The sequence below is a fragment of the Caretta caretta genome, chromosome 15, assembly GCF_965140235.1.
Source record: "Caretta caretta isolate rCarCar2 chromosome 15, rCarCar1.hap1, whole genome shotgun sequence".
In the NCBI taxonomy this organism is placed as follows: Eukaryota; Metazoa; Chordata; order Testudines; family Cheloniidae; genus Caretta; species Caretta caretta.
Window position 1 is genome coordinate 6,161,109 of NC_134220.1, and position 24,507 is coordinate 6,185,615.

The 24,507-nt window shown below is 42.9% G+C and overlaps 1 protein-coding gene and 1 long non-coding RNA gene across 5 annotated transcripts in view; one reads left to right on the forward strand and one right to left on the reverse strand.

Annotated features, from left to right (window-relative positions):
• TPCN1 (two pore segment channel 1) overlaps positions 1 to 24,507 on the forward strand; it is a 69,782-nt gene that overhangs the window by 11,631 nt on the left and 33,644 nt on the right. For all 4 annotated transcript variants that reach the window (XM_048821014.2, XM_048821015.2, XM_048821013.2 and 1 more), the window contains 4 exons: positions 18,797 to 18,921; positions 21,974 to 22,150; positions 23,447 to 23,560; positions 24,104 to 24,234. In XM_048821014.2, the coding sequence (XP_048676971.2) occupies positions 18,797 to 18,921; positions 21,974 to 22,150; positions 23,447 to 23,560; positions 24,104 to 24,234 (547 nt within the window). The remainder of the gene's footprint in view (positions 1 to 18,796; positions 18,922 to 21,973; positions 22,151 to 23,446; positions 23,561 to 24,103; positions 24,235 to 24,507) is intronic.
• LOC125622736 (uncharacterized) overlaps positions 1 to 24,507 on the reverse strand; it is a 40,994-nt gene that overhangs the window by 7,437 nt on the left and 9,050 nt on the right. The gene's annotated exons all lie outside the window — the stretch shown is intronic.

Below are 24,507 nucleotides of genomic sequence, written 5' to 3' on the forward strand. Positions count from 1 at the left end.
TTAGAAATATAAACAAAACTAGCCCCGGGTACATGGTTGTATGTTATGTGCTTTTGTTTTTTCTGTAAATCATAATCTGGTAGTCTCTGCTGTCCTCTGAATTTTATGAGAACAAAATGCAGTTTGTGGCGTTTACTTTTACCAGCCACAAAACGTGCGGGGGAAAGCTGCATGCAGGAAGATAGCATAACCCATTAAATGAAAGGCATGGAATACATAAATGCTTCTGTGCATTGGGTTAAATGAGGGCGATGCCCATAAAACTGAGACGTGAGCACATAATTCCATATGTAGGAGCAATGAAAAAATCTCCAGGGTCCAGCCATTTTAGTGAGTTTGGCCTCGTCCTATTTCTAAATGCAGATTACATTGCCATTTAAGAGAGAGCCAGACATGTAAGGAGGTAAAGAGAAGCATTATCTCCTCTAGAGCTAATTCCAATCCATCAAATGCAGTCACTGGGCTTCAGAAGGCATAGGACTATGTTGCACTATTTCTAAGCAGGGGGAGGAATCCTCAGAAGAATGGTGGGTCTTAGTAGAATGGTATTTCCCCACACACTCCCGCTTCCTTCATTGACCTGGCAACCCTGTTTGAGGGTATCCATCTTTAGTGCTTTCTTGAATAGTAACTGAAGTATTGAGCCATAGTCTAATCCTGCTTGCTTTATTCATGTAAGTCGTCCCGTTGATGTCAGTGGGATTGCTTGCCTGGGTGAGGTGAGCAGCATTTGGCACCACAGTAGATAATGCCCTCACAAATGTGTATCTTGAGGAAGGCCATCCATAGCCAAAATGCTGTCCTCTTCACTTAATGTTCCTACGAGGTGAAACTGCTAAATCGAGTTGATTATTTTATTAATTTGTCAACAGTAAGTCATCACTGAAACTTGAAAGTACTACTCGTATTGGACAGTCACACCTCTTTACTGACGGTCATTCCAGAACAACTGGAAATGTGACAACAAATATTGCAAACTTGCTGAGTGTTACGTGGCCATGTCACTTTATTCTTTAAAAAGAAAAGGAGTACTTGTGGCACCTTAGAGACTAACAAATTTATTTGAGCATAAGCTTTTGTGCATCCGATAAAGTGAGCTGTAGCTCACGAAAGCTTATGCTCAAATAAATTTTCGTCTCTAAGGTGCCACAAGTACTCCTTTTCTTTTTGCGAATACAGACTAACAGGGCTCCTACTCTGAAACCTCACTTTATTCTTTGACTCTGCTTTGCAACCTGCATGTGCATTAAGTGTTCTGCTTTTGGGAAAGTAAAACAAGCTAAAAAACAAACAACATAACAAAAGGCGGGGAAAGGGGAAAATTTCTAGTACTGAATGTAAAATAGAAGCTAGGAAACTAGAAAATTGGTAAAGCAAAAAGACACACAGAAATCCATGGCCAGCAAAGTTAAGGATAATATGGATGAGTTTAAGTATATTAGGAACAAAAGGAATGCTAACAATGGGATTAGTCCGTTACTAAATGGAAATGGTAGAATTTTCATTAATGCTGAAAAGGGAGAAATGTTCAGTAAATATTTCTGTTCTGTATTTGGGGAAAAGCCAGATAATGTATTCAAATCATATGTTGATCTACTTTTCCATTCCAACAATAACTAAGGATGTTAAAGAGCAGCTATTAAAGGCAGATATTTTTAAATAAGCAGGTTCAGATAACTTTCATCCAGACATTAAAAGAATTGGATGAGAAGCTCTCTGGAATGTTAATGTTGGTGTTTGTGTGTTTTCTCACCCAGTATGTCTTGGAACACTGGGGAAGTTCCAGAGGACTGGAAGAAAGCTAATGTTGTGCCCATATTTAAAAAGAGTAAATGGGGTGGCTCAGGTAATTATAGGCCTGTAATCAGGAATGGCTGGTACAGGACTTCTTTATTAATGCCAATATACATGGATTTATGGAAAATAGATCTTGTCAAATTAACCTTATTTTTTTATGACATTACAAGTTTTGTTAATAAAGAGAATAGTGTTGATGTAATAGACTTCTGTATGGCATTTGACTTGGTAGCATTATGATATCTTGATTAAGAAACTAAAATGATATAAGATCAACATGGCACTGGCTTTTGGCCCTATGTTGTTGAACATCTTTGTCAATGACCTGGAAGGAAAACAAAATCATTACTGATAAAGTTTGCAATGATCCAAAGATTGAGGACTGGTAAATAATGAAAAGGACAGGTCACTGATGCAGAATAATCTGGGTCACTTGTTAAGCAGGGTGCAAGCAAACAGTATGGATTTCACTATAGCCATATTTAAGGTCATACATCTAGGAACAATGAATGTAGGCCATACTTACAGGATTGGGTACTGTATCCTGGGAATCTGTTGTTCTAGAAAAATACTTGAGGGGCATAGTAGATAATCCGGTGAACACAAGCTCCCAAGGCAATACTCCCAAAAAGGTGAATGTGATCCTTAGATGCCTGAACTCAGTGCTCCCCAGTTCACGTTAATTCTGTATTTGGCACTGATGTGACCACTACTGTAATACTTTAAACAACAGCATTGGACAGCATTCAAGAAGGATGTTGAAACATTTGAGAGGGTTCAGAGAAAAGCCACAAGAACCACTAAAGGATTGGAAAACCTGTCTTTTATTATAAAAGATTCAAGGAGTTAAATCTGTTTACCTTATCAAAGAGAAAAGTATTGGGTGACTTGATCACAGCTGTAAGTATTTACATGTGGAACCAGAAATTTGGTAATAGAGGGCTCTTCCGACTAGCAGACAAAAGTATAACGAGCCAATGGGTACAAGTTGAAGTTTGACAACTTCAGACTAGAAATAGCGTGACTGTTTTTTTTAACAGTGATGGCAATTAACCATTAGAACAATTTATCAAGAGCTATTGTGGATTCTCTATCACTAGCAATTTTTACATCAAGATTGGATGCTAAATTATATGCTTTAGCAACCACAGATAAGCAGAAGTTAATTCAGGGAAGTCCTATTACCAGAGTCACACAAGAGGTCAGATTAGATGTTTATAATCCCTCATGACCTAAAAACAATTTATAAATCTTGCAGTTGTGGGTGAGCCTCTGGAAGACAGAATCTTTACTCCCTGTTAAATCTTGTTGGAGCTGCTCTTATGCGGTTCCTCTTTATTTTCCTTAAGCCGCAGTTTAGTGAGACAAGAAGTCAGGGATTCTCCTTGTTCCTTTGTATGCAGCCTCATGAGATATTAGCAACTTCTCTTCTCCAGTTCTGCCAGAGTAGAGAAGGAAGAGGAGGTGATAATTGCTGTGTTCCACAAGTATTCACACTCTGGAACATATTTTTAATACCACAGAGCTTTATCACTATAATTAAGGGTTTCAGAGTAGCAGCAGTGTTAGTCTGTATTGGCAAAAAGAAAAGGAGGACTTGTGGCACCTTAGAGACTAACAAATTTATTTGAGCATAAGCTTTCGTGGGCTACAGCTCACTTCATTGGATGTATTCAGTGGAAAATACAGTGGGGAGATTTATATACATAGAGAACATGAAACAATGGGTGTTACCATACATACTGTAAAGAGAGTGATCACTTAAGGTGAACTATTACCAGCGGGAGAGCGGGGGTAGGGGGGGAACCTTTTGTAGTGATAATCAAGGTGGGCCATTTCCAGCAGTTGACAAGAACGTCTGAGGAACAGTGGGAGGTGGGGGAATAAACATCGGGAAATAGTTTTACTTTGTGTAATGACCCATCCACTCCCAGTCTTTATTCAAGCCTAAGTTAATTGTATCCAGTTTGCAAATTAATTCCAATTCAGCAGTCTCTTGTTGGAGTCTGTTTTTGAAGTTTTTTGTTGAAGAATTGCAACTTTTAGGTCTGTAATCAAGTGACCAAGAGATTGAAGTGTTCTCCGACTGGTTTATGAATGTTATAATTCTTGACATCTGATTTGTGTCCATTTATTCTTTTATGTAGAGACTGTCCAGTTTGACCAATGTACATGCCAGAGGGGCATGCTTTGTAAAATTGAGTTTTGCTAGCAAAGAGATCATTTATAAACAGGTTCTTTTGGATTCAGTTTTTACTGATTAATGCAGATTTCCCCACAAAATTTTCAAATTTCAGATTTTTCCAGTCTCTATTTTTCTACATTTCTTTTTTCATTGCCAGTTTTGGATTTCCTCTTTCTGATTTCATCTTAAGAAATAGTCAGTGCTGACATCTGAAAGCATTACATTAGAAGTGAGCAACACAACTGGAGAGAATATCTAACATTCATTTTAACTTACTGTATTAAAGACATACAGTAGTTAGGGGATTCAGATACGGTCTTTCTGGATTCCTGTCTGATGCCTATTAAAAACTCTGTTCATGCATTCTTTGACTGACCCTTCTGCATTTGCACCATTAGAGGGAGCTTGCCTTTCTCCTACTGAATTCGGTAGGTTAGCTATATGCTTAAGTAGTAGTCTTGGAAACATGGATCTTACAACTTAAGTTGATTATTCCCCCCCCCCCCCCCCCCATTGGAAACAAATTTGCAAACCCTGCCTTCACCTCAGGAGTTAAGATTAGTCAGTTGTAAGAATTTATGATGTGGTATCAGAGGCCTAATAGGATTACATAAGCATACTACCGTTCGAAAGAACAGACGAAATGACCATCAAAATCACTTTGTGGAGACTAATTTATTTTTTATTGTGGTTTGAGGGTTCTCCTTTTTGCAGGACTGATTTTGATCTGTTATGGCAAAATAAAGGATCTGAAACTTACAGTAGTTTGGGATTTTAAATATATGCAAAAAGGATCTAGTTTGTGTTTTTTGCGCCCCAACATGTAGAAATAAGTGGGGCTATGTATCTTGCTAGTCAGAATCCCCTGAATTAAAACAACATGACTTCAGCAACTGGAGCAGTGCAGAAAGAAACAGGTACTTCATCATCAGACTTTGGATGTAAGAGTATTGAAATCTGCCCCTTCTTATAGTAGTTAATCTCCTGTGTGATGTTACATCCAGAAAGCCTCTGTGTAGGAATTGAATGCCAAACTGGAAAAGGTTCTGTGGAAAAGGGCTAGGTATGTGACTCTTCCAGTGTGGCTCTGTGAAGGCAATATAGATGGAAAGCGAGAACTACTGGTGATAAGTAACCTATTTTTTTTTAATGGGATGCAACCTTTCATAAATTGTCTCCTGTAATTTTGCTGACTGCCCAGTTTTGATCCCAGGAAAATCGGATCACTGTTGAATTTTCAGACACACACACACCCTAGATTCACAGGAGCCATGCGGGGCATATAGAAACGCTTTCCCTCCTTCATACTTTATATACCAACTATGAATGAACTCAGCGGCTCTCAAACTGTAATATGTGTATACCAGTGGTCCATAGAAAGCTTCTAATTGGTCCATGGAGCAGCTTCTGTCATAGTGAAGCATCAGTCAGAGTTCAGCCAATGATGCCTGGGGATAGTAGTAGTCTAGGACTCTTCAGGATTTCCAGAGGTGTTTTGGACCAGCTAAATGAAAGAGGGAAAGCGTTTCTGTATGCCTCGCATGGCTCCTGTGAATCTAGGGGGTGTGTGTCTGAAAATTCAACAGTGATCAGCTTTTCCTGGGATCAAAACTGGGCAGTCAGCAAAATTACAAGAGACAAACCACAGAGTGACTCAGAGAGAGTGAGGGAGCAGGCAACAAGTTGGGATTCTGTATTAATAAGCATCAGTGTAGCACGCAAAATGAGGCAACAAACAGCACAGATGCATAAGGGGGGTGTACGTGTCTTAATGCAGTGGTTCTCAAACTTTTGTACTAGTGACCCCTTTCACACAGCAAGCCTCTAAGGGCCCCCTCCTTCTTATAAATTAAAAAAACCAAACATTTTTATCTATTTAACACCATTATAAATGCTAGATGCAAAGTGGCGTTTGAGGTGGAGGCTGGCAGCTCGCAATCTCCCATGTAATAACCTCACAACCCTCTGAGGGGTCCCAAACCTCAGTTTGAGAACCCCTATCTTAATGCAATAACTGAGGTTGCTTGGTTAAGTTTTTATTTTCATCTTTGCTCTTATGCTGTCCTTTCCGTTGGTTTTTCATGTGAAAATGCACTGTACTTGCCACAGGGAAATGGGTTTGGATAGGAGATGGTTTGTAAGAGGATCTTTCTTACGTTTTTCATCATTTGAAATTGTTTACAAGTCATTAAACTGTTAATTTAATATTAAGATGTAACGTGTATATCCGATAATGTGGTATCTCCTACTGCAATAGTGCACTAGGAACACTGTTGTACCAAAAATGAGAATTGTCTTTGGTTCCCTAAACATGTTAATGTGTAGCACAAACGTTACCACAGATACCATAGACGTATCTAGTCAAACAGCGCAGTTTCTGTTTGTGTTGTGTTTGAAATGAGGAGTTAGGCAGCATGGTTTATAAAAGAGGTGATAATATATTTAAAATAGCTTTCCATGCTGGGGAGGGGGTCTGTTAATCCTTCAGCATGTGTATTCAACTCCCATTTAAAATTTTCATAATCCGGTCGTTTGGATGTTAACTTGAGTGTGCCTCATGTTGAGGTAATTGTACTGTGGACTAAATACTGAGGCAGAAGGCGAGGCTGCTTTATAGTCCTGGTTACAGTTGTTAACAGGAAGTATCATCCAGTTCTATGCTAAAATATCTGAAAATTTAAATATTTTTGAGACAGCTGCATTGAAAGAGACACTGAGGTGACTGTATTATTTTGTTGTCTATAGAGGGTGTGGGGAGTAGCTAATGAGAGAGCAGGGATTTACATACTTTGTGGCTGCTAACAATTGTGATTGGCTGAAACCAACCATTCTTTTTAATGACACAGTGTCTGCATATCAGGCTAACCGTTCAAGTCAACCTAGTATTTCTCTTGAAACAGAGTGGCATGACAGTGACTGTCATTGGGGACACACTGTATGTTCTGGGCACTGAAATTATAATAGTAAGCTGTTTAGGCTACTCAGGAGACTTTAAAAAAAAAAAATCCCTGCTCCAGAGGGATGCCATGCATGCTTATTGCACTTATTATTTAAGGTGCTCAACCCATAGGATTCAGGTACCAATATATGAATTTAAAGTACATCAGGTCTTCTCACATGGCTCTCATCCCCTGCCTCCCAGTAACAAAGCCACTGGCTCAAAAAACCAAACCAATAAAAAACCTCAGGTGACTTGCTTCCCATAGTGCCCAGCCATTATTGTTCCTCCGTCATCTGGTATATGAGAGCGAGCCTGCAGGACAGTGGTATGAGAGTGCTGATATGTTCCCTGTAGGTAGCAGGGTTTGGGTTCAGCTTGATCTCTGAGAGTGACTTCTACCTTCGTGGGTCTTACCTGTTTGGAGCTGGGTACCATCAGCCACACGCATCATTCCTGTCAAATGCAGTTGCCACAATGAGTGGGAAAGAGAATGTGTGCAATAGGCCATTTCTGCACTGTTGGGGCTCTAGTATATGCAGAGCTTTAAATATGAGGTCCAAAATCTTGAAATTAGATGTAAAATTTAACTGGCAGTCAAACATGTGAAGCACTGGTGAGTTGTGCTCTCATTGGCGCACACTACCTATACGATGGTCAACTAAATGTCAAATTGGCAGTGCTTTCCAGGTGGGTTTCAGTGTTATCTCCCACAGGGTGAGACTAGTCTTGAAATGTCAGAAGTATAGACTATCATGACTCAGTCAAAATCTGAGAAGGGCGGGTGCAGTCTCTAAGCCGGAGAGTCCAGGAGCAGAGATAAGTCCATCAAGATCAATGTTGGCATTTGGAAGGTAAACTTCTTCATGATGCTGATGTGACTTCATCACTCCTGATGCTTCTTCAGGATGCTTCTTCCTTTCAACAGCCATCACCTCTGTTTTTTCCTGGATTGAACTCTTCTTTTATTCAGGTCTCTACTTCAGGCTTTGGGGTAGAAGGGCATCTGTACTGTTTTGAATTTAAGGATGTTAATCCACTACAGTCCCATACTTTCTTGCAGTATCCTTCCAGTGACATCACATGTGCTTGAACATAAGGACCAGTAGTGCTGATCCCTCTACTGGTAAGGGCTTTCAGAGAAGAACTGTCTCTGACCTCTCTCTGAAGGAAATGAATGAAGCCTGCCTAATGCAACCACATCCATCCTTACCAGGCCATCAGGGGAGATAAGGCCACCAGTAGAGCCAACAGCATTAGCCAGGATGTATGAACTTTGTCCTTAGCCACAAGGAGATTGCCCATCGGAACAGCCAGTGCTGTCTTTGTGCCTAACTGCAAGGGTTCCAAGATAGAGAAGAAAATTCAGGTGTTTCTGGAATCGTTTCCCTACTTGAGTGCCTGTCATTTAGTGCTGCTGGATGCTGCCCTCCCTCAGTGAAGCACTCCTGATCTGTCAGCAGTTGATTTAGACAACCAAATATTCCAACGTGATGGAGGAATGGTGGGCCAAAGTAGATAACTGAGCACTGGCAAATGGTAACAATGTAAACACGGAAGATAAACCTCAGATTGAATGGAATTTTTAAGTGGGCATATGTACGGAAAATGGTAGGTTAGATAGCAATCAAAAGCCCTGTTAAGGCACACCTCAGTGGTGCCCCTAGGACAGGGGTTGGCAACCTGTGGCACGCGAGCCGATTTGTAATTGCACGCTGCTGCCTCCCGGGTCCCAGCAGCTGGCCCCGCCTAGCCCGCTGCCGAGCCCAGGCCGACAGCGGGCTGAGTGGGGCCATCGGCCAGGACCCTGGCAGGCAGCAGCGTGCCATTAAAAATCTTGCCTGCCCCGGCCCGCTCTTCTCTGCCCCCAGCCCCTTCCCTCAGCATGCTGGGTTCCTGCCCCTCCTCCTCTCCTTCCCTGTTGCCAATCAACTGATGGCCCTTGCGAGGGAGGGGGAGAAGGGGAGCCCCAGCGCGCTCGCTGCTCTGGGGAGGAGGCGGAGATGAGGTATGGGTGGGGACTTGGGGAGCAGGGTTGGAATCAGGGCATATCCCCTCCAGCCCCCTGCCTGTGAGCTGCTCTAGGCAGGGGGCTGGGAGCACCCCCACAACCCTAGCCCACACCCCCAGCCCTCTGCCCTGACCCCTGCACCCCCTTCACACACACCGCAGCCTCTTGCCTTGCACCCCTCATGACTCCAGCCCTCACTCCAGCACCCACACACATACCCAGCCCCCTCACACCCCGTGCCCTGACTCTTGCACCTTGCACATTCGCACCCCCACCCTGAGCACCAAACGGGAGCTCCAGCACCACCCCCACCCCTACCACATTCCCCCTTGCACCAAATGGGAGCTGCCCAGGTAAGCACTCCACACCCAAACCTCCTGCCCCAACCCTGAGCCCCCTCCCTCATTCTAGCTCCTGGCCAGACCCTACACCCCAACCCCCCAGCCTGTTCCTTCACCCCCAGCCCTGTGCTCAGTGCACTCCCACCCTCAGCTCAGTGCAGAGAGAGAGGAAGAGAATGGGCTAGAAAGAAGAGAGGTAGGTACCTATTCTATGTGGGCAGGGCCAGGATCCCAGACCAGCAGTGGGCTGGCAGGGGCCGGCAGCCGGGACCCGGGCTGGCAGGGGCCGGCAGCCGGGACCCGGGCTGGCAGGGGCCGGCAGCCGGGACCCGGGCTGGCAGGGGCCCGGCAGCCGGGACCCGGGCTGGCAGGGGCCCGGCAGCCGGGACCCGGGCTGGCAGGGGCCCGGCAGCCGGGACCCGGGCTGGCAGGGGCCCGGCAGCCGGGACCCGGGCTGGCAGGGGCCCGGCAGCCGGGACCCGGGCTGGCAGGGGCCCGGCAGCCGGGACCCGGGCTGGCAGGGGCCCGGCAGCCGGGACCCGGGCTGGCAGGGGCCCGGCAGCCGGGACCCGGGCTGGCAGGGGCCCGGCAGCCGGGACCCGGGCTGGCAGGGGCCCGGCAGCCGGGACCCGGGCTGGCAGGGGCCCGGCAGCGTAAGATCAGCATTTTAATTTAATTTTTAATGAAGCTTCTTAAACATTTTGAAAACCTTGTTTACTGTACATACGACAATAGTTTAGTTATATATAGACTTCTAAAAAATGTGAAATGTATTACTGGCACGCAAAACCTTAAATTAAAGTGAATAAATTAAAACTCTGCACACCACTTCTGATAGGTTGCTGACCCCTGCCCTAGGGGGTGGCCTTACTGAGTGGCCTTAATTCATAGCCAGGTTTTGTAGTTAGCTGGGGAGTGAACTAGAAGCAGCTAAGGCTATTTTGCTTCAACACCTTAAATGGTATATTACACCCAGAAAAGAGAAAATCACAGGGGAAGTGGTAAGCAGAAGCCAGGCATGGAGCTCTGGGGAAATATGAGAGAGACTCTGTATGGTTTGTATTATAACTTTATATTTATCAGTTTGCTCATTGTGGGGAGGAGGGGTTTAGAGAAAAACAAACCACCCTACATCAAAGAAATGCAGTTGAAGACTTTTGCCAAATTGATATCAACTTGGATTGAAATCCAGAATGGGGAAGGAGATTTGTCCCAACCCACAGGGGGACTTCCTTGTTCATTGCTCCACTCCTGGTTCTGTCATATGGACCAGCATACTTACTGCTGGTTTACACATGGCCTTGTGCTGGCATTGATCCATTTCTGAAAGCAGCGTACCTCTTACCCAGATCTCAGTGGCAGAAGTTGCTTACACTGCTGACCAATAGTTTTCTTTCTCTCGTAGCAGGGAACTTTGTTTAATAAAAGGAGCTGTTTGGCATGAGGAAAGTTTTCTTATTTGTGTCCCTCCTTTCTCTCTAATTTTTTTTTATTTTTAATGATGGCATATGGAAGCTATTTACACTGGAGCATGCTGTGCTCTGGTGAATGAAAATGTTGGAATCCCTGCAGTATCATTCTGGATGCCTTGTGTAAGCAGACCAGCTGGCTTTTATTTATTTATTTATTTTTATTAAGGGAACTTCTGTGATAAGTTACATCAGTGTGGAGGAAATATTACCATCTGTGTGAGAAGTTCAGCTGGTTTATTTCTTTGCCCCCTTTGTACTATGAACTTCACAAAAAAATTGCAAATGTTTTTGGTTGGGAGAGGGGGTTCTTTACATTGATCATTCAGCACTTTGCAGAAAGTACGCTTGTGGGGGTGAGCAGATTCTGATGTGTGCCAAGAAAAGAAGGGGAAAGTGCAAATGAGTCATTGCTTTATAATTAGAATTAATTTAAGAAACTCTTCATCCAGTGGCTAAGCCTTCTGAAAAATCAAAGCATCCTTATTTCTGGTATGGCGGGGATGAACTTTTAACTGAGGCCTTGAGCCACTTTCCACGTGGGAACAAGTTGTTTTATTTGTGGGTTTTGTTTTGCAGAGAGTAAAAGGGAATCTAGTTTGTTTAGCTTTTGTTAAAACCTTGAGTAAGCTCTGAAGGTGAAAAGAAACTTTCAGACAACAGAGAGGGGAGAACTTAAGTTGTTTGACTCTTCTCCATCTGCCTACTTCCATCTCCAAATATCCTGCATCTGCATCCTGAGGCAAAGGCTGACATGCAGTGGTGGAGGCAGCCTGCTATCCACTTGGAAAATTGCTAGAGTCCCGTGGAGAGATCCTCTTATCTGACTGAGCCTGACATGAATGGTAAATGCCGTTGGGGCTGTTCCACAGCATGGTCTGAGCAGAGTGAAGAGTTGCATTAGTCTGTGTCATTGTTATCGGGGGAGCAGCTGAGGAAATAAGCTTACCAGGATGGCTGCCAAGCAAGAGTCAGAGAGTCACATTTTAAATTTATTATTATTTTAGACAGATGATACTAGTGCCTTTGGATTCTAGATCAACCTTCTGGAACCCAATGGGAATAAACAGAGTAAATGGAGTTCTGCAATGGGACGCTTCACTAATCAGTTTTCCAGTCTATGTGAGACTAGCATGGAGATGTTTGTTTGGGCAGAGAGAATCCATAGTAGTCTCCAAAGTTTTTGTTTCTGACTCATGGCTCTGAGACCTGTTGTGGTATTTGCACTTGTTCCCCCAGGAACATCTCATTTGTATTTCAGCAGTGAGCATCTTGTGTATGAAATGTTGGAAAAGTTTTTGTTTACCCAAGTGCTGCCTTTTCTTTCCATTCAAAATGTTGGTGTGATTCCATTCAAGGAAAGGTTTCTCTTTCAAAAAGCATTATTTTAGAGATTAAAGGAAAAGCTTCTAATGCTATAAACCTGTGGCTAAATTGATCTGACCTTAAGTTTTGATGCTCTTAAATGTTGTGGGTATTATCAAGTTTTGGTGGTGGTGAAATATTTTTGAAAAAGAGAAATGAAATAAATCAGTTCTGATATTTTGAAAGCCTTCCAGTCGTTTTAGGACTTGCATCAAACTGAACAAGTCTGAGTGAGTGGATGATCAATGGCTCCATGTCTAGTTGGCAGCCGGTGTCAAGTGGAGTGCCCCAGGCATCGGTCCTGGGGCCGGTTTTGTTCAATATCTTCATAAATGATCTGGAGAATGGTGTGGATTGCACTCTCAGCAAATTTGCGGACGATACTAAACTGGGAGGAATGGTAGATATGCTGGAGGGCAGGGATAGGATACAGAGGGACCTAGACAAATTGGAGGATTGGGCCAAAAGAAATCTGATGAGGTTCAATAAGGATAAGTGCAGGGTCCTGCACTTAGGACGGAAGAACCCAATGCACAGCTACAGACTAGGGACCGAATGGCTAGGCAGCAGTTCTGCGGAAAAGGACCTAGGGGTGACAGTGGACGAGAAGCTGGATATGAGTCAGCAGTGTGCCCTTGTTGCCAAGAAGGCAAATGGCATTTTGGCATGTATAAGTAGGGGCAGAGCAAGCAGATCGAGGGACGTGATCATCCCCCTCTATTCGACATTGGTGAGGCCTCATCTGGAGTACTGTGTCCAGTTTTGGCCCCACACTACAAGAAGGATGTGGATAAATTGGAGAGAGTCCAGCGAAGGGCAACAAAAATGATTAGGGGTCTGGAACACATGAGTTATGAGGAGAGGCTGAGGGAACTGGGGTTGTTTAGTCTGCAGAAGAGAAGAATGAGGGGGGATTTGATAGCTGCTTTCAACTACCTGAGAGGTGGTTCCAGAGAGGATGGTTCTAGACTATTCTCAGTGGTAGAAGAGGACAGGACAAGGAGTAATGGTCTCAAGTTGCAGTGGGGGAGGTTTAGGTTGGATATTAGGAAAAACCTTTTCACTAGGAGCGTGGTGAAACACTGGAATGCATTACCTAGGGAGGTGGTAGAATCTCCTTCCTTAGAAGTTTTTAAGGTCAGGCTTGACAAAGCCCTGGCTGGGATGATTTAATTGGGGATTGGTCCTGCTTTGAGCAGGGGGTTGGACTAGATGACCTCCTGAGGTCCCTTCCAACCCTGATATTCTATGAGGCACCTGGACACAAGCCCAAACTGCAGTTGGCCCACGTGTCCTGGTGATATTTCACGGTGGTGGCAAATAAGAACGGTATTAATTTAGCTGTCTTCAGAAAGTAGCCATGTCCCCTCAGCCAGTTGATACCAGCAGTTAAGAGGATTCCCGCAGCTCACCCACTACCCTTAGTTCCAGGTCAATTTTTATAGCTTCTCAGAGGTCCCTTTTTATTCCTAACATCCTGCCATAGGTAAAATGGACGTTTATTGCTAATGTGTGACGTTCATTTTTGAGTTTCCACTTCTGTTAATATTTTGTTGGTAGGATATATTTTCAGAAATTTTGTCCTCACAGGTGTTAAGCAAATTATAATAATATATTTAGCAAAGACCTATATTAATGCAGGGTTAGGATTATGAATTTAAACACTTAAGAAATGCAGAAGTAGTAGGTGCCAGTTACAAAACTGTGTAGTTAAGGTAACAAACTAGGGTGGAAATGGCCCACCTTGATTATCATACACATTGTAAGGAGAGTGGTCACTTTAGATAAGCTATTACCAGCAGGAGAGTGGGGTGGGAGGAGGTATTTTTTCATGCTTTGTGCGTATAAAAAGATCTTCTACACTTTTCACAGTATGCATCTGATGAAGTGAGCTGTAGCTCACGAAAGCTTATGCTCAAATAAATTGGTTAGTCTCTAAGGTGCCACAAGTACTCCTCTTCTTTTAGGTTTCCATTATAATTCTCAAAAAGAATAGGAGTACTTGTGGCACCTTAGAGACTAACCAATTTATTTGAGCATAAGCTTTCGTGGACTAAAACCCACTTCATCGGATGCATGCAGTGGAAAATACAGTAGGAAGATATACACAGAGAATGTGAAACAATGGGTGTTATCCTATGCACTATAATGAGAGTGATCAGTTAAGGTGAGCTATTACCAGCAGGAGGGGGGGGGGGGAACCTTTTTGTAGTGATAATGAAGATGGGCCATTTCCAGCAGTTGACAAGAACATGAGGAAGGGGGTGGGAAATAAACATGGGGAAATAGTTTTACTTTGTGTAATGACACATCCACTCGGTCTTTACTCAAGCCTAATTTAATGGTGTCCAGTTTGCAAATTAATTCCAATTCAGCAGTCTCTTGCTGGAGTCTGTTTGTGAAGTTTTTTTGTTGTAATAATGCGACTTTTAGGTCTGTAATCGAGTGACCAGGGAGACTGAAGTGTTCTCCAAGCCAGGAACCTATCCTTGCAACAAGGCCCGTTGCCAGCTGTGTCCACATATCTATTCAGGGGACACCATCATAGGATCTAATCACATCAGCCACACTATCAGAGGCTCATTCACCTGCACATCTACCAATGTGATATATGCCATCATGTGCCAGCAATGCCCCTCTGCCATGTACATTGGCCAAACTGGACAGTCTCTACATAAAAGAATAAATGGACACAAATCAGACATCAAGAATTATAACATTCAAAAAACCAGTCGGAGAACGCTTCAATCTCCCTGGTCACTCAATTACAGACCTAAAATTTGCAATTCTTCAACAAAAAAACTTCAAAAACAGGCTCCAGCGAGAGACTGTTGAATTGGAATTAATTTGCAAACTGGACACCATTAATTTAGGCTTGAATAAAGACTGGGAGTGGATGTGTCATTAAACATGGGGAAATAGTTTCTTTGTGTATTTCCCCCCCACCCACACTGTTCCTCACACATTCTTGTCAACTGCTGGAAATGGCCCATCTTGATTATCACTACAAAAGGTTTTTTTTTCTCTCTCCTGTTGGTAATAGCTCACTTTAACTGATCACTCTTGTTATAGTGCGTAGTTTCTTCTACCATTGTTTCATGTTCTCTGTGTGTGTGTGTGTGTGTGTGTGTGTGTATAAAAGATATGATCTTCCTACTGTATTTTCCACTGCATGCATCCGATGAAGTGGGTTTTAGTCCGCAAAAGCTTATGCTCAAATACATTTTTTAGTCTCTAAGGTGCCACAAGTCCTCCTGTTCTTTTTGCGAATACAGACTAACACGGCTGCTACTCTGAAACCTGTCATTATAAACCTGTTTCCTTTGCATGCTGATAACTTTTCTAAACATTTCACCATTCTGGGCTTGAAATTTCCATTTTAGTCTGTGCTCTAAGAGAGAGGGGTGGGTGGGTGTAACTGGGGAAAAAACCCTTCATTCATTTGGGTCATGGGATGAAGTTTGGACCTTATGCTGGGCAGAGTTCCCAATGAGGTCTTTGCTTTGTTTGGGCTGGGGATTTGAAAATATAAAGTTTTTTATATTGACTGAAAAATGTATATGTGGTGAGAGGTGAGCATATACTGATGAAACCATGGTCTCTCTGTAATTCCACTAAGCATTCTCTCTGACCAGGATACTTGGAGGCTTCTGCTGTCAGCCTAAAATTTACATAAGGGAGTTCACGTCTCCTTGAAATATGCACGCACAATCCTTTTAAAAATAATAATTAACCAGATCCCACATTTAAAGGTCTCTCCGAAATTTTTGCAGATTATAATCTTTCATTTAAAAAAATGCTGCACCTGTTATGCGGATAAATAGAAGACTTTGGGCTTCAGCATTCTGTAGCATTGCATTCACAGAGGCTTCAGTGGAGGAGAGGATTAAATAGTCACCAAATTCATCCACATCTTGAAAAAGAAAAAGAACAGATAGACTGACTGACTGAACATTGCATGTTTAGTCTGGGATCCAAAGCTCTTTATGGTCACTCTGCAGCTGTGTTTATGTTCATTTGATTCCGGGTTAGAATGCAGTTGTCATGCTGCACTGACACAAGGGCTGTCAGTCCCTTGCATGCCATATCCTTTCAGGCAGCTACTTTCAATGACTTCTCCTTGGTGTGCTCCAGAATATTTGTCAGGTCTACCCCAGTGCTTCCAGAGGGATACTACAGGAACTGAATCTTCAGTTTATGGGGTTATTCTGGCATTGAGAAGGGCCTTGCTGCAAAGTGCCTCAGCAAATCTGCATGAACGTTATAGCAAGGAGAGAAGAAATGAAAGCACAGTCACAATTTCCCCTTACCCCCAGATAAGGTCTCATAATTCACAGTCTATTCTGGTCAATTTCATGGCCATAGGATTTGAAAATTAGTTAATTGCATGGTTTAAGATGCTTACATCTGAAATTTCAGGGTGTTGTAACCATGGGGGTCCTGACCCAAAAGAGGGTCATGGGGTGGAGGGTGTCCAAAAGCTGTTGTAGAGGGGTCGCGGGATTGCCACCATCACTTCTCTGCTGCCTTCAGATGTGGAATCTCAAGGCAGCCTCCTCCCCCCTCCCCCCCCTGAGTTTCCTGTGGCCACAGGAAGTTGCTGGAGGTTTAAGTGGGTCTGATCTCCCCCGTGCTGGGAGCACCCCAGCCAAGAGTTCCTAGCTGCTAGCCCCAGCTAGGGTGAGTTGGGACAGGACTTGCTCTTCCCCTGCGTGGCCGCTCTCTGGAGGAGATCAGACCTACCTGCACCTCTGGCAACCTCTTGGGCTGCTGCCTAATCCCAGAGCTTTCTGCAGCTTCAGGAAGTACCTGGAGATGGGTCTGATCTCCCTCAAAGTGCGGCCATGCTGGGGAAGAGCAAGTCCTGTCCCTCCCCAGCCCAGCTGGGATTAGCAGCTAGGAGCCCCTGGCTGGGGCACTCCCAGCAGCATTGGGAAGATCAGACCCACTTCCGGCAACTTTCTGCAGCTTGGGTAGGTATCCAGAGGTGGGTCTGATCTCCTCCTCCCTGGAGTGGCTGTGCAGGGGAAGAGTAAGTCCCATCCCTTCCCAGCCCAGAGGGGACTAGCAGCTGGAGCAGGGGGCATGGTAGGAACCCTTCACTTGGCACACACCCCAGCCCTGTCCCTCCCTTACAATAGCTAGATTTCACAGGGGAGGTCTGATTTCATGGTCCGTGACACTTTTTCCACAGCCGTGAATTTGGTAGGGCCCTACTCATAACACAGAGATTAAGAACTGCTGCATAGCAACTTTGAAACAACAGGACTGGGGCTTTTGTAGAGGAAAATCCTTCTACTTCCCATGCTGGGATTCAGCAAAACTATTTTTATGTGTACCTCTGTAAGAAAACTACCAAGGAGGAAGAATGCCCTTGTAGTTAAAGCATAGGACTGGAACTCAGAAGAACTGGGTTCATGTCTTTGTTTTGCCATGGCCTTCCTGTATGACCTTGGGTGAGTTATTTAGGCCTAACGTTTAAAAAAGGTGACATGAATTTTTGGTATCTCTTGTTTTGGGTATCCAAACCTTAAAGGAACATAATTTTCAAAAAGTATTGACTGAGTAGCCACCATTCACCTGGACATCTGCAATCACTGATTACTTTTGAAAAATTAAGTTTTAGCCTCTCTGTGCTTCCGTTCCCATCTGTAAAACTGGGATAATGATCCCTTTGGACGTGGGGGTATTGTCTTTGTGGTCGTGCAGTTACATCCTCAATGTCAGCAAATATTTGGTTTTCACACATGCCCACTGACAATGTCACTGTCATAGGAAGTTTGCTGTGTAGTGTCCCATAACTTGTTTCCTTGCTTTTTAGGATTTGAATTGGGGGAAAATATTGCAGTTATCCCTAATACCCTTTTTTTATATACAAGGATTTTTGTCTACAGAATCTTAAACAAATGATAGAGCACTCTTCGTTTCTGTGGTTCTTTAGAGATTAAAAAGACCCCAAAAGTTTTAAAGTAACCTAGGACATGAAGATAGACAATTAACTTTCTCTCTTAGGCTATAAGATGGGGATATTGATATTTACTTGTATTGCAGGAGTGTTGTGCAGATGAATTAATGACTACAGAGCACTCTGAAAATATAATGCTGTCTATAATGTTAAGTATTATGATTTAGTTTCTGTTGCTTGCTGTAACCCGTTACTCTTCCTGAGTCTTCCCTAGTATTCGGTCTAAAAAGAAAGTTTTGCGGTATTTTTGTTTTGTTTTGTTTTTTCTGGGTTGTATGCCCCCAAAGAGGCTTTCAGAAGTTTGTCATCTCCTCTTAATTTGTTTCTCTTGATGGTAGAGGTATGAACCTGAAAGCATTAATATCATGAACCAAGAGACCTTCTTATGTTAAATGGGCAGGTGACTCTGTTTTGAGAGAATCCAGCGTGTCCTATTATAAGATGCTCATGTTCAAACATTCAGAAGTTCTTAACTGCTGAGTTCAAGAGTGCTGATCATAACATGCTAGTTTTTGAAAGCTGCTTCTTGGGAAGAATCGATTAGCCAGTGTCTACATTGTCACTTGGTATTCAGGTGTCACTTGATGCTTGTCACTTGTCTTATTACATGATACTTGACCTGCTTGTGTTCCAGAAAAGGCTGGTGCATTCTCCCTGATCAAACTGGGCCTACTTAATTGTACATACCTCTCTCTTTCTCTCTCTGCCCTGTCCTATGGATACAGATGGAGGCAGCTATGACCTTGTTAACGATGTGTCTAGCCCAGCAACAGGGGACTACCATTCTCAGCAAAGATCTGCCAGACACAACTGGGAAATGAACTACCAAGAGGCAGCAATCTACCTCCAGGTGAGGCCTGCTATTCAGTGTTGTGGTAGAAGTATCCACCCTGTGGTTTGAAATTGCTCATCAAGGGCTTGTGAACAGGGGAGTAACCCTTTGATGTGTAAATTGGTAACATGGACTTTTAAATCATGATCATTATTAAATATAGAAAACTGCATTTGTGAAGTTTCCTGGTTGCAGGGTTGATTCTCTAAATGGGAGTGTCTCCTTACTGTTAGAAAAAAAAGATGAGGACTTGGGAGATTTAGGTTCTATTCCTAACTGTGCCAGACTCACTGTGTGATCTTGAGCAAATCATTCAAGTCTAATGTGAACTCATGTTTATAATGGAAGTTCACTGAGTTAATACATTGTCTGATTATGGCACATACAGTAGGCTAAGCCCTCCAGATCGAAGAATTATTCTTGTTGCTGTCTTGACCAATTACCATGTTGATGATGTCCTTGAAATGAAGTAGACATAATTTAAATAGCACTCAGATTGTTTATCCAAATTAGCAGCTTCAGGCTAGAGTTTGCTATCTGAATAGGAGGGCTTAGCTGCCCAAGAATGTCTTGAATTGCATCCGATGAAGTGAGCTGTAGCTCACGAACGCTTATGCTCAAATAAATTGGTTAGTCTCTAAGGTGCCACAAGTACTCCTTTTCTTTTTGCGAATACAGACTAACATGGCTGCTACTCTGAAACTTGAATTGGTTAGTTACCAAAAGACAAAATTTGGCTCTTTTTTTCATTCTGTAAGTTTGTTTGGGTCACGCCTGGATAAGAATGCCCTACTGATGTAAAGCTAGCTCTGTCTCTGAGTGGGAGCTTGAGTTTAATCTGGGTTAGGTTTTTTCTGTCCTGTTTGCAATGTGGATCACCGAACTGACTGTTAAACAGAACATAAGCTTGAACTTAACTATTGAGAATTGGCTCTTTTCTTGTGAGATGATTAAATGGAACAAAGTTGTTACATAAGAATGGCCATACTGGGTCAGACCAAATGTCTGTCTAGCCCAGTATCCTGTCTTCTGTCAGTGGCCAATGCCAGGTGCCCCAGAGGGAATGAACAGAACAGGTAATCATCAAGTGATCCATTCCTGTCGCCCATTCCCAGCTTCTGGCAAACAGAGGCTAGGGACACAATCCCTGCCAATCCTGGCTAATTGCTGGACCTATCATCCATGAGTTTGTCTATTTCTGTTTAGAACCCTGTTACAGTCTTGGCCTTCACAACATCCTCTGGTACAGAGTTCCACAGGTTGACTGTGCGTTGTGTGAAGAAATACCTCCTTTTGTTAGTTTTAAACCTGATGCCTGTTAATTTCATTTGGTGACCCCTAGTTCTTGTGTTTATGAGAAGGAGTAAATAATACTTCCTTATTTACTTTCTCCACACCAGTCAAGATTATGTAGACCTCAGTCATATCCTCCCTTAGTCATCTCTTTTCCAAGCTGAAAAGTCCTAGTCTTGTTAATCTCTCCTCATATGGCAGCCATTCCATATCCCTAATAATTTTTGTTGCCCTTTTCTGCACCTTTTCCAATTCCATTATATCTTTTTTGAGATGGGGCAACCACATCTGCACACAGTATTCAAGGTGTGGGCGTACCATGAATTTATATAGAGGCAATATGATATTTTCTGTCTTATTCACTATCCCTTTCTTGATGATACCCAACATTCTGTTCGCTTTTTTGACTGCCGCTGCACATTGAGTGGATGTTTTCCTGAACTATCCACAATGACTCCAAGATCTCTTTCTTGAGTGGTAACAGCTAATTTAGACCCCATCTTTTTATATGTATAGTTGGGATTGTTAGCTCACATTTATAGTGTGGATCACCTCTTAATGGAAAAACTGTCTTGTGGACCTGACCTCACTTCCCACTCTTGACCACAAGTACCAGCCTCCCATCCATAATTGCTTAATATCCTCATAGTAACTGCAGCAATTGCTTGCCTTACCTAGAAATGTAATGTTAGAGATGTACTTAACTGTCCCAGTTGGAAAAAACTAGCCAGCACCAAGTGACATCTTCAGATGAACCAGCAAGTGCTCTGCAGGTCACCACTGGTCCACAGTGAGAACCTCTAGCTTAAACAATAGAAGTGGCTGTTTGATGGTCCTATATTGAAAAACTGAGACCTATTTAAACGTAAGCTCATTGGTACCAGAGCAGTCTTTTCCTTACGAGCTAAAGTAGTAGTAAAGCTACTGCTCTAAATCATTTGCAAGCAAACTGTTGGAGTGTTGAGCATTTATGCTCAAATAAATTGGTTAGTCTCTAAGGTACCACAAGTACTCCTTTTCTTTTTGTGAATACAGACTAACATGGCTGCTACTGTGAAACCTGAACTTTAATGTTAAGATCCTGAAGCAAGAGGGAATGACACATCAGCATATAGACTGCCTTAATTTTTCATGATCTCCAGCTTCCCACATTCCTTTCCAGAATGTACTGGACAGTATTTGTGTTCTACAAAAGGATGTTCCTTGCACAGTCATTTTGCAAGGTCAAGATAAGAAACCATGACTGTTAAGCTCAGGGCCAGCTGGTTATCTGAGTTCTTTAGAGTTCTGTCATGGAGAAGTTGATCAGTTTGATGTGGGAAGTCACAAATGTGGAAATAATTAAAAATAAACAACATCCCAGAGTTTTTCAAGTGCTAGCTAAATTTCTTTGGCTATTCTGCAAAATGACCTGGGCACTTCCTTTTCCTAAGAAACTAATAGCTTTCTAAGTTGGAAGCTCATAGCTGTTAATGTAATCTGTACTACTGAAATATACACACAGAAAAAAGTGGGTTTGCTTTGTGTATAATATATGCCATGTCACCTAGTGGTTAGAGCATTGCCTCGGGATCCAGAGCTTCTGAGTTCTAGTCCTATTTCTGCCACTTGGAGAAGACACTTAACCACTCAATGAATCAGCTTACCAGTCTGTAAAATGGGAATAACACTACTTCCCCCACAGGGCAGTTATGAAACTAACTTGATGTATGTAAGATCAGATGGAAGGTGCTCTTGTAGTGTAAAACATTACTAATGTTGCTATTATTTTCTATAGGAAGGAGAAAACAATGATAAATTCCTCACCCACCCCAAGAATGCCAAAGCGCTGGCTGCCTACCTCTTTGTACACAATCACCTTTTCTACCTAATGGAGCTGACCACGGCACTGCTGCTCCTGCTGCTGTCCCTCTGCGAGGCCCCTGCTGTCCCCATTCTTCGCCTTGGCATCTATGTATGTAGTTCAGTCACAGAATGATGATGTGAGTGGATGGGCACAGAGAAAGAAGGCAGCAGCACCAGAAATACTATGTGGTTTGTTTAAGGGCATGGGGGGAGCAGAAGCAGTGTTGTTTTCACTGGATGTGGAGAGATCAGGCTCCCTCAGGTCAACAATCAAGACACGACATATGTATGATGCTTTTAAGAGTCACCATCATCCCAGACCTATACTACCCATGATGTATTCAAACTGAATCATTAGCAGCTCTTAGAATGCGAACATTTCAGATCCTTGTCCCCTGGCATGTTTGAGAATAGCGTTCTAATCCCAGCTCTTGCTCAGATTCCTCCTGTGATGTGGACAAGTAGCTGAAGCTCTGTGCCTCAGTTTCCCAAGGTTTATAATGGATATAAAGATATTTACCTTGCTTCTCCGTATTTGTGAGAATTAATTTTAAAGTGCTTTGAAGCTTTATGGTTAGATTTTTTTCAAAGGCCCAGCCTCCCTTTCTGTGAGTGTAGTGTGTTTGCAAAAATGAATTATGAGTGCAAATCAGAGGGTTTGTGTCACTACCTCTTTGTGGCTACAGATCATATAGTGAGAAGTGCAAGCACTCTGATTTGTGAGTGCAGCTTGCACCTGCAAACAGAGAAGCTGACCCTAATAATTAAGTGCTAAGGGTTATTACCATGGTTGTTCAGGGTTCTATTTCTGATCATCCATTACTTTTTCATATATGCAAGCTCTTTTTCCATCCAGCTCTTATTCCCGTACTGCATTGTGGGGTATATGCAGACTTGGATCTTTCAAAAAGAGCCATTTCTGAGTTACAGATTTGCAAAAAGTGTACTGAGGTAATTACATGGAAATAAATACTTACCATACATCAGTTGCTCATCAAAAATTGCAAAATCGTTTTCACTGAATGTTTTATCACACATTGTTTCTGGGATAAAACCAAAAAATAAAATTTCAATCAAAAGTAAGCCTTTTTAGAGAAAGTGCTAAGTGATGTGAGGCTGGATTTTTCCAGTGCTCAGCAGCTGTTGTCAATTAATGCTGAACATTAATTTAACCCTTAGAATATTAGTGCCAGGCTAACTTTAAGAATGTTTAAAAGACAGAGGACTGTTTGTTCTGATGTTTTCAATATATATTCAGGTCTTCTATCTCTGTAGGAAAAGCCTGACTGCTACAAAGCAGAGGTTTGTTACAGAAGCCACAAGCTTCTTGAGACGGAAGGGTAAAACCCTGGTTTCTGGAACCAGTGAAAATGAGAGGTTAAATTTATTGGTGGTCTGATTGCAGATCCACGCCACTCTGGAGCTCTTTGCATTAGTGGTTGTGGTCTTTGAACTTTCTATGAAGATGAGATGGATGGGCTTCTACACCTATATCAGACACAAAAGAACCATGGTTAAGGTAAGCTGCCTGCCCCACTGCCTGTCTTTTTCTTCAGTATTCTTTCTCCTTCAATGTCTTCTGTAACCACAGAACCAGAAGAAATATTGGGCTATTAAATATAGGGCATTTATTGAGTTGTCTCCCAACTTCCATCTGATATTACGTGAGCTATTGTCCATGTCTGAATTTTGGGGTTCTTTTCACTTCCTTAAAATCTTTTTCCCTGGTTTTTAGTCACAAAACACTGGAACACAACTGGTATCCATGTGTACTGTCTATGAACTCGTACCACTCTGGATACACTTCCACAACTTCTGTTTCCTTCACTCTCCGAACGCTATTCCATTGCCTGGCTGTTGGGAAATGGCATAAGAGTAATGCCAGCCATGCTTTCTATGTCTGTGCCTGAACACTACAACTCTGCTCTTTTGCTTTTCTTTATACTGTCTGTCAAATGTACAGTTCAGCCAACATTACTAATCAGGAACGGGGAGGGAAGAAGAGGAAGTTACCTTTGTAATGCTGATCACTTCCTCTTTTTTTTTTCCCCTCCTCTTGCAGACCTGTGTGCTGTTAGTGCAGTTTGTAGAAGCAATAGTGGTTTTGGTGCGTCAGACCTCGCACGTCAGGATAACAAGAGCTTTGCGGTGTATCTTCTTGGTGGACTGTCGCTACTGTGGAGCGGTCAGAAGGTGACTGGCTACCTGGCCGACTGGCTGATTCCTGCAGTCATGGCTGAGAAAGAGATCAAACTAAAGCTTTGTGGTTGTCCAGGCTTTTTTCATAGAGACTTCATATTTACCCTGGAGATTTGTAAGAGTGCAGAATTGTAGCAAGGCAGTCTCAGAAATGTTACTGTATCTTAGAATTCTCTTGTTTTGGCCCTATTGGGAGGCTGTATGTCTTAACCCTGCAGAAAGAAATTGACACAGTGAAACTAGTATCACGTGTTACCTGAAGGCTGA